Raw genomic sequence first — 10,899 nt, 5'->3', positions numbered from 1 at the left:
TACAACAGGGGATCAAATTTAAGAGATAAATGATAGAATAAAAGTTACATGGTTATTAGAAGCCCTAACATATTTTCCAGTAGTTTAGTATTATGAAACAAAAGAGAATTGGAAATAGTCCAATGTCTCATTCCGTCTCCACTAGGAAACAAAAAACGGTCAAAATACACTCCTGCAGAATATAACAATTCAGGGCGAGAAAGGTTGTACAATGTGCAAGTATAATTTGGTAAGTTAACCAATATGATTATCACCAGTCAGCTAAAGTTGTGAATTATGGAACTTTAATAAAATTAGGACAAACATCCAGTCGCATGCAAATAAATGCACAATATTAAGGAATTATCATATTACCATGTCATAAGAACCTATGGCTATCAAGTGGGCCGGGCCGGACCAACCCGGAACCGGCCCGTGCTATTTAACCGGGTTGAGGGCCGGTTTGGGTCCGGGTTGGGGTCTAAGTGGGCCGGGCCGGTCTGGGCCCAACAGTAAAAAAATCAAAAACCACCCTAACCCGACCCACTTAACCCAACCCGGTCAAACCCGATTAAAAAATCGGTCAAAAATATAAAAAAAAAACTTTTTTTCAATATACATTATATATACCCACCTATATACATTATAAATACGTTAAAAATATATATACACTATATATATAGTATATACTACATTAGAATTTAAAAAATATATACACATATACACAATTACACATATATACGCACCATCCAAATATATATGTACTACTTTAAACTTTAAAGTTTAAATAAAATATACTACAATATATATATATATATATATATATATATATATATATATAATTATATATATATATATATATATATACACATGTATACGTTAAATATACACGTTTATAGAAGATCTATTCACATATATACACTCTAATCTATGTATATGTAATACTTTAAATGAAATATACTATAATATATATACATTACAATATATATTTGTATAGTTATATACTAATTTATAAAACATATACACATGTATACGTTAAATATACACGTCTATAGAAGATCTATTCACATATATACACTCTATTCTATGTATATGTAATACTTTAAATGAGATATACTACAATATATATACATTACAATATATATTTGTATCTATACTAATTTATAAAATATATACACATATATACATTAAATATACACGTCTATAGAAGATCTATTCACATACATACACTCTATTCTATGTATATGTAATACTTTAAATGAATATACTACAATATATATACATTGCAATATATATTCGTATAGTTATATATTAATTTATAAAATATATACACATGTATACGTTAAACATACACGTCTATAGAAGATCTATTCACATATATACACTCTATTCTATGTATATGTAATACTTTAAATGAAATATATTATAATATATATACATTACAATATATATTTGTATAGTTATATATTAATTTATAAAATATATACACATGTATACGTTAAATATACACGTCTATAGATGATCTATTCACATATATACACTCTATTCTATGTATACGCACCATTCAATGCATATATACTACTACTTATAAAATATACTACATTATATATACATTACAATATATATAGATATACTTATATACTAATTTATAAAGCATATACACATGTATACGTTAAATATACACTTCTATAGAAGATATATACACGTGTATACGCACCATTCAATGTATATATACTACTACTTATAAAATATACTACATTATATATACATTACAATATATATAGATATACCTATATACTAATTTATAAAACATATACACATGTATACGTTAAATATACACTTCTATAGAAGATATATGCACAAATATACAAAATATATGCTACTTAATATAATAAATTAATAATATTTGGTAGTAAATTAATAATATATTAGAAGTAAGTTTTTAATTTAAAGTAGAAAACTAGAAATTCAATTTTAAATTTTAAATTGTTAAATGAAAAAAAAAAAAGCAAGGACTAAGGAGTGAATGAATTTGGGGAATTTTATTGATTGCAAAATGTTCCAAAATTTATAATTTACATGAATTAAAAATCTATAAATTATGCATCATTTTTTTCAACTCATTCATGTTAATATTAATGGGAACTTGCATAGGATAGTCGAAGTCAACGAGGGCAAAACCATGCATTGGACTTGATTCTGCTGAGTTCTCCCGTGAAGTCATAATTTCTTCAAGTTTCAGCTCGTCGCTCGGCTCCGATTCCATTCCTTGGTTTCTTCTTTCCGCTCTAATCCAATCTCTGAGGCAAACTAGAACATTCATTGCATTGTTTCCCAATGAGTGTCGGTTGTCTCTAAGCTGCTGTCGTCCAAGCTGCTGTCGTCCCTGACTAAAGGCGCTCTCTGATGCAACGGTTGACATTGGAACATTCAAGATATCTCTAACTAATCTTGAAAGCATAGGATATTGTGTTTCATTACTCCTCCACCAATCCAACGTGTTGATCCGTCGTCTGCGATCCTCTGGTGCCGTCCGAAGATAATATTTCAGCTCTTCCCGATAAGTTGATGTGTAACTTCTCTTATCAACACTGTTCCAACAATTTAAATCATAAAACGAATCAGAAAAACCACTATGTGTCAGCCTTTTAGAAGATGATGGCTCCTCGAGAGGATGAGGAGCGACAGTTGGAGTAATATTTGTAGGTACGGCTAAATCAAATAAATCAGCATAGTGATTATATAATTTTTCTATGTAATCCTTTGCATCAGCTGTAGCCGTCCACAAATCAGGTTGTACTTGTTCAGAATCATGGTTAGTATTTATTTCTAATTTAGTATAAATAAAAGTACTAAAGTGACACATATTATTATATTTCATGCACGGATTTAGCATAGCACCAACCAAGTAAATAGGGAAAATCGGAAAAAAATATTTTTTAAATTTCGTAAACATGGAGCCAACAACTTCTTTATAACCTTCTTTATTTTTATATTCTTTGAGCAAACCAGAAATATCGGCTATATATGCCAAAATATTACAAACAGTAGGATAATAAGCACTGGAAAATTCAGCCGTAGCTACATAAAATTTTTCTAAAAACTTAACAAGATCATTAATTACAACCCAATCAGAATTATGTAGCATGCAATCAACAGAATCAACAAATGAACCGCAATGTTGGTTAAAAGCTGGTGTAATAAGAATTCTATATTTATAACAAGTTTTTAAAAATTCATACGTAGAATTCCATCTAGTATCAATTTCCTCAGGCATCAAAATCGGTGTAAGTCCATTTTCTTGACATTTAACTTTAAATTCTCTAATTCTCGATCTACGATTATTTCCTTGAATAAAACCAACAGCAAGACGAATTTTTTCAATATGAAACTCAAGACCATCTTTTACAATTAAATTATATATATGACATGCACACTTAATATGAAAAATTTCATGCAAGGGCGGAGATAGCGTAAATTTTAATTTTTTTATAGCAGTGTTGTTGTTAGAAGCATTATCAAAAGCAATACATAAAATTTTATTTTCGATACCATAATATCCGGCAATTTTAACAATAGAATCAGCAATAAATTGTCCAGTATGTTTACGATCTTCATCATATAAAAAAGCAAGAATACGTTTTTGCATCACGAAATTACTATCCATCCAATGACAAGTAACGGTTAAATAATCATTTTTATTTACAGCACGACCAAGATCAGAAGTTAGGGACAATCTACATTGAATATTTTTTAACAATGTTGATAAATAAAAACAATATTGTGAATGAAGTCTAAAAATATCAGACCGACAAGTAGTTCTAGGAATACCGTTAAACATAGGATTATAAATTGCTTGTATATAACTAATAAAGGCATCAAGAAGAAGGAAAATTAAAAGGCAAACAACCCACAGCTACCATTTTAGCTATTTCTTTCCGGTCCCTCAATTTATTATACTTTTTCGCTACGTGACCGATTGCTGGGTCCATTCTATTTTACGTTGACCCACCAACATCCCTACCACCTTTTGCAATATTTAACTCTCTTTTGTGATCTTCAGCTACATATCTCATTAACGTACCCATACCCCCTTGCTTGCCTCCACTTCTATGTTTATATATTTGTTGACAAATATTACATTGCACCTCAATATCTGATATACGTTCAAAAAATTGCCATGCAATACTAGTTCTTTTACGAGATTTTGGGGCACTGGGAGGACGGGGAGGGAGATTAACTGATTCAGATCTAACGTTAGCATCTCTAACTGCGGGTGTCTCAGCAATATTTTCATTATCTTCGTCTAAATTAACCGCATCTACTTCATTTTCTTCTTCTATACCGTAATTTTCCTGGGCTTCTACATAATCCATATCATGAGCACGTACACCTATTTCTTCCTCAAAAGGTGTACCAAGCGGTACCGGAGGCGAAGGCACACGGGTATATCTACTACTTGAACTACCTCTACCGCTAGTAATTCGCTTTTTACTACCACTACCACTTCCGGGACAAAAAATTTAACACCTTTAGTAGCAAGGTTTCTTAATTTGTCCGTAATATAAATTAAATTAAACTAAAAATATTCAAAATACACAAATATAATAAAATTAAATATTAAACAATTAATACAATAAATAAAAATTAAACGTGAGAGATGGAACGACAATACCAAATTTTGAAAGTATCCGAAGATTGCGACTTTAGAAACTTCCGCTCGTACTTTGTAAACGAAAAATTAAAAAATTAAAGTGAACACTTTAAGAAATTAAATATATTGAATATTTGAGAATTGAGAATTGAGAATTGAGAATTGAGAGAGAATGAGATTTGAGAGAGTGAAAAATTGTGTGAAAAATGATTTGAAGTTGTAGGGTATTTATAGATTTTTTTTTGGGATTAAAAAATATTTTTTAAAATTTTTTGTTTTTTTTTTTTAATAAATGGGCCCAAACTAGCTGTTTGGACCCAAAAACGGCTATATAGCCGTTGGGCCAACGGCTAGTTTGGCCCAAAAGCCAAAATCTCTTCTTTTTTTTAAATTTATCCGGCCGGGCTGGGCCGGGCCAATTAATCGATGGGCCTGGACCGGGCTTGGCCCGGGCCAGGTTAGCCGGACCCATTTTAAAAAATAACCGGCTCAGGACCCGGAACCCTAAAGCCCTAGGGCTTACCGGGCCGGGTCAAACCGAGCCGGGTTAGTTACGAGGGCCGGGTCGGCCCGGCCTGACCCACTTGACACCCATATAAGAACCAGAACCAATTGGGTAAGAAGAACACTAAAATGGTGTTAGAATTTGATGTTTAAGACTTGTACAAAGGTGACTTTATCAGCTATAGTTAGCCAATGAGTGAACACAAATTATTTTATCAAAGACTTCATAGCACTACTTTTTGTAAGAACTAGTAGTGAGCAATATTACTGATCAATTTCACTTCAAATCGTCACAGCTAAAAAAACACTCGAACAACTCTAACCTCAATGATTAACAACTCTTCAGGATGTTTACTAAAAACGCACGTTTTCCAAGAAAGTTTAAAGATTCTAACACCTGATTTTTAACAAATAAGAGAATTATAATTCCAAGAAAGGATAGAGACCAAATAGAGTAGAGACTTTCCAGGTTCGAGATGAGTGGTCTAGCAAGAACTAACCTCTTCCAGCAAGCTTTCATTGGTCTAAAATGCATCATTTACTTTCTATTCGAATGAGGATGCCAATTTTGTGGCTTCAAAAGCTGAGACTAGGATGTTTCTAGATCATGATAGGAAACCAAATGGAAATGAGTTTTTTATGTGAAACCAAATCTATAGTTGAACGTGACACTCATTTGATCCATGGATCAGCTTTACAATGTAATTAGTTGTGACAAACAAATAATTTTTTTGGCAATTAGGTAAAGATGTCATTGAACAAACAAAAAATACACGTACGGAGCACTTACTCCTTAACCACTTGAATGGTGTTAAGAGAAGAAGCCTCAAAAACAACTACTAAATATATGTAATACATCAAATTCAATATAGTTAAATTTAAGTTTACATTCTTAAAAAAAGTGTGTACTCAAGAGAGCCCGAATCAATGAAAGAGCTAAGAGAGATTACTGCAAAACACCCTTGGAACCTTATGACTGCCTCTGCTGCTGATAAAGGGCAATTCTTGAATATACTTCTCAAACTCATCAATGCCAAGAACATTATGGAGATTGGGGTTTTTACTGGTTACTCTCTGCTTGCTATTGCCATGGATCTTCCTGATGATGGCACGGTAATTAACTTTCACTAATTGCTCGCTATTTATTTTTTTATTATTATTTTACTTTCAATAAAATTATACTAGTTTGCTAAAATTGATTCAGATTCTAGCGATGGATATCAACCGTGAAAACTATGAGATTGGTCTTCCAGTAATTGAAAAAGCCGGACTAGCTCACAAAATCGATTTCAAAGAAGGCCCTGCACTTTCTGTGCTTGACCAAATAATTAAGACATAAGTAAATAAAGTTCCATGAACATAACAAAAAATGAATAAATTGAAAGCTCGTATATGATTGTTAACGTTTGTTTTTTTAATTTCGATAACAAGAAAAATATCATGGATCATATGATTTCATATTTGTGGACGCTGACAAGGATAACTACTTGAACTACCACAAGAGATTAATCGACTTGGTCAAGCTTGGTGAACTAATTGGCTATGACAATACCCTATAGAACGGATCAGTAGTGGCACTACTTGATGAACCCCTGAGGAAATATGTTGGGTATTATAGGGATTTCTTAATGGAACTCAACAAGGCCTTGACTGCTGATCCCAAAATCGAAATATACCAGCTTCCTATTGGTGATGGTATCACCCTTTGCCGACACATCAGTTAAAATATTCATCATATAGTACTATTTGTGGGGACTAAGAATGAAGGGCATGCCACAAGGCTCATGAGTCCTAACTATGGAGGATTTATCATTTTGAAATCTCCTGTTTTACTCATTCGTTTATTTTTATCATTTTTCTTTTAGTTTTGTCTATTCTAGCAAAAGTTGTATTGTCTATGTTACCTACTGCTTATTTCTCTTCAATGATTGATTGTCCAAAATTTCACATGTCAATGGGGTTAGTGGGGAACTTGTTACTATTGATACAACAATAATGCATTTAAACCAAAAAAATAGAAAAAGGAAAAAAAGAAGCAGCAGCAGGACATCAACATCTAAACCTAAACTTATGGATCGAAATTTCTAGATGGGACTATTGTTTTATTTTTGAGCCAATACAACAAAATCAACCAAATCCACCAACCACAAGGAAGATTTTCACAAACATGATCAGGCTATTAGAGTAACTTTTCTGGGGGAAGCATACCAGCCTAGTGGCAAAACATTGAAAAGTAATGTTGCTTGGTCTTATATGTAAAACTCATAAAGCAGACATAAAATTTAAAATTTAATCACCAGCACTCATAGTATGCTATTTTTGCAAATTTTGAATTCTAAATTTGCTTAAACTGGTTGAGTTTATGTTGCTTTATCCTTGTTGCATTTGACAAAATTACGTTGGAGAAACAAAAATTACCCTATACATATGAATCCCCACTACATGCAAGCAACAACAATAGCAACATTTGTTTTACTATTTGTTATAAAACAATAGCCAATGTGACAAAATAAAGGCCACCAGAAGCATACAACATACCAGAATGACAATTGAGTAGATTATACTAACAAACGTTCCAGTAAAAGAGCACAATTTTAATATAGCACGAATGACTAACACAGATCAAACTAATATTCATGTTATTTCAAACAATAAAACATCCAAGACTACTATGAACTACAAAAGACTAAATCTAGATAAAGTCATTAAGAAACAAACCTGATCAAGCACGGTTTCACTGATCATATCCCCTACCACCTCTTTGGACTCAGCAACAACAACCAACTCATCAGTAATCCACTTCTCCCCAGTTGATGGACTCACCACTGATGCAAATCTCTGGAGATCCGTAATCTCTTTTTGCATTATCTCGGCCAATTTCTTCTTAGCCACATCAACAACCACATGATCCATTGCATCATCATTCATATACACCTTGAACGTTATCTCATCTTTACAAGGGACCACCATATTATACAACCTCAATATCAAATCTTGCCGACTTTTTAGCTCCATCGTAACCAGTAAACCCTGACAAACTCTCTTCCCACTAGTATAAAATTTGAGCATATTTTATCCTTCTTTTAACAATAATGGAGAATCTTCCGTTTCCCCAACACCCAATAAACTAAAATTCTTATCAAATATTGAATTCCTCGTTGCGAATTGACTCTCCCAAGCTAACACTATGTTCTCATTCTTATTCTTCCCAGTAAATTAATTTGTTACAAACATAATTAAGAAAGAAACACGAACTATCTCAACAGTATAATCCGATATCAATTTCGATCTTTCAGTGTCAAGCTCCAGTTCAGGTTTCAAATCGGGATCTAATTGGAAAGAAGTGAAAGCCTCTGTGTCAGATTCCATAATTAAAGAGGAATTAGAGGGCGGAGATTAAGGAATACCTTCTAACTTATCTTCATCCCATTACTCAAAGGAAATCAACGTAGGCTTTGGGTCGGATGGCGAGATGTAACTTGAGTGGTAGGATTTGACAAAAGAGAAGAAGGTGGACCATGATGAGATTCAATAAAGTCGGAGACGGAAAGAGTAGTTTCACTACAACGGTTATAGCACCAACTAGTTTCACTACAACAATTTTTTTGCAATGGTTTTGTAATAGAACTTCTATTGCAATGCTTTTGAAATCATTGTCAAAAAGGTCTGTTGCAATATGGGTAATTTCTAATAGGGTAAGTTGTTAATTATTGTAATTTATAATATTTTTTATGTAATTAAATAATATATGTTCCTTTTTTTGTCCAAACTTTTATAGCTTGATAGTCAATTGTATTTTAAAAATAATTTAAGTTTTTAATTATTGTAATTTATAATATTTTTCTTCTATTCCAATTTAAGTGACACCAATATAATTTCAAAAGTCAACTAAATATTTTATATCTTTTAAATTTATAAGTTGTTAATTATTGTGATTTATAGTATTTTTTATGTATTTTTTTTGAAATATATGAAAGATTAAATTGCTTTTAGATATTTTAAGTTGTTAACTATAGTAATTTATAATATTTTTTATGTAATTTTTGAATAATATATGCTACTCTCCTTGTACAGAGTTTTGTATCGTCGATAGCCAATTATATTCTTTAAATAATTTAACTTTTTAATTATTGTGATTTATAATATTTTTTCTAATTCAATTTAAGTGACACAATGCTTAGATGACCATAATAATTAATTAGGGGTGATATAGTAAAATCACGGTTGAAGCAGTGAAGCATAAATGTCTTAAATGACTTAAACAACTAATTAGAAGTGACATAACAAAATTACTATAAAAATATTTGTGAGAAAAATTTAAGTGGACCTCATATAAGACGTTAAGTTAATTTAAAACATCAAGAGTTAATTTATTATTTTTATATCTATTTTATTTTTTATTAAATATTATTATTTTAATACTTAAATGACTTATAATAATTAATTAGGGGTGATATTTAGTTAAACTATGGTTGAAATAGTTGAAACATACATGTCATAAATGTCTATTTACTTTTTTTAATTAAACATTGTTAATTTTGTAATACACAAATGACTTATAATAATTAATTATGGGTGTCATAGTAAAATCACGATTGAAGCAGCTGAAACAAACATGTTATAAATATTTATTTAATTTTTTTAATTAAATATTATTAATTTTTCAATACATAAATGACTTATAATAATTAATTAGGGGTGACATGGTAAAATTACGATTGTGACAGCTGAAACAGACATGTCATAAATGTCTATTTTATTTTTTAATTAAATATTATTAATTTTTTAATATATAAATAACTTATACTAATTAATTAAGGGTTGTATAGTAAAATCATGGAGAAAGCAGCCTGTTGAAGGAGGCATATCGAAACCTACCGACACTGGCTCTTCTATAATACTAGTGGAGCATGACCCGTGTCAGCACAAGCCCAACGTTAAGATATTTTACAATAAGTTGGATTGATTTAAATTTGAATTATAAAATATGAATACACAAAATGTATTAACTACTTGATAATATTTTTCAAGAAGCTAAATTATTTCACAAGATAATTATGTATAACTTACTCATATAAATAACAAAATTTGATGCATTTTGAAGTTTAGATCTTTAATCATATGACTGAGATTAGCTAGATTAAGTATAAAGTATAAGATTAAAATTGATACATAAGACTTGATACCTGTTGTATAAAACAAAAAATAATTGTTGAAAAAGATAAAGGATTATCTAGTCATTGCATATTACATCACATTTGGGTTGCAATTAATAATTCAAAATTGCATTGTGTTCCCCTACTAAACCGATATAAACATCATTTACTTTCATTTCCCCTTCTCTTTTATTTGTCAATGTGTTCTTTAAAGTTAAATTAAATTAATATTTTAAATTTAAATTTTAAGTGTTTCAAAAATTATATAAAAAAACCAAACTATAAGTTTCATTCTGTCATATTAATTTAAGTTATTTGACTTTGAGAACACAATAAAACATACTTCTGTGGATGTTTTATATAATTTTCAAATAATATACACTATTTTTTTATCCAAACTTTTATAGCATTGATAGTTAATTATATTTCTAAAATAATTTAAGTTTTTAATTATTGTGATTTATAATACTTTTCTTTTATTCCAATTTAAGTGACACCAATACAGTTTTGAGAGTCAACTAATTATTTTATATCTTTAAAAATTTTTAAGTTGTTAATTATTGCGATTTATAATATTTTTGAATTATTTTTTAAAAATATATCATA

At 30.3% G+C, this 10,899-nt stretch overlaps 1 protein-coding gene across 3 annotated transcripts; it reads right to left on the bottom strand.

Moving 5' to 3' along the window:
• Window positions 1-2,004: 2,004 nt before the first annotated feature.
• On the bottom strand, window positions 2,005-8,756 carry LOC107854201 (uncharacterized protein At5g49945). 3 transcript variants are annotated; one of them, XM_047396770.1, is made up of 3 exons: window positions 8,545-8,756; window positions 7,856-8,466; window positions 2,005-2,570 (listed from the first exon to the last, which is right to left on the bottom strand). In XM_047396770.1, the coding sequence occupies exons 2-3, from the start codon at window positions 8,204-8,206 to the stop codon at window positions 2,565-2,567; spliced, it is 357 nt and encodes a 118-aa protein (XP_047252726.1). In that variant the 5' UTR covers window positions 8,207-8,466; window positions 8,545-8,756; the 3' UTR covers window positions 2,005-2,564. The 3 variants fall into 3 exon arrangements, with proteins under 3 accessions (XP_047252726.1, XP_016554692.1, XP_016554691.1); XM_016699206.2 differs by lacking the exon at window positions 2,005-2,570 and adding an exon at window positions 5,843-6,236 and having other exon boundaries at window positions 8,545-8,749; XM_016699205.2 differs by lacking the exon at window positions 2,005-2,570 and adding an exon at window positions 5,843-6,236 and having other exon boundaries at window positions 7,856-8,749.
• Window positions 8,757-10,899: the final 2,143 nt, after the last annotated feature.

Source organism: Capsicum annuum, chromosome 9 (genome assembly GCF_002878395.1).
Source record: "Capsicum annuum cultivar UCD-10X-F1 chromosome 9, UCD10Xv1.1, whole genome shotgun sequence".
Lineage (NCBI taxonomy): Eukaryota > Viridiplantae > Streptophyta > Magnoliopsida > Solanales > Solanaceae > Capsicum > Capsicum annuum.
The sequence above is the reverse complement of the archived record's forward strand: the minus strand, read 5'-3'. Positions and strand labels throughout refer to the sequence as shown.

Coding starts and splice junctions, on each gene's coding strand:
- LOC107854201 (XM_016699205.2), bottom strand. CDS start 8,206: ATGCTCAAATTTTATACTAGTGGGAAGAGAGTTTGTCAGGGTTTACTG.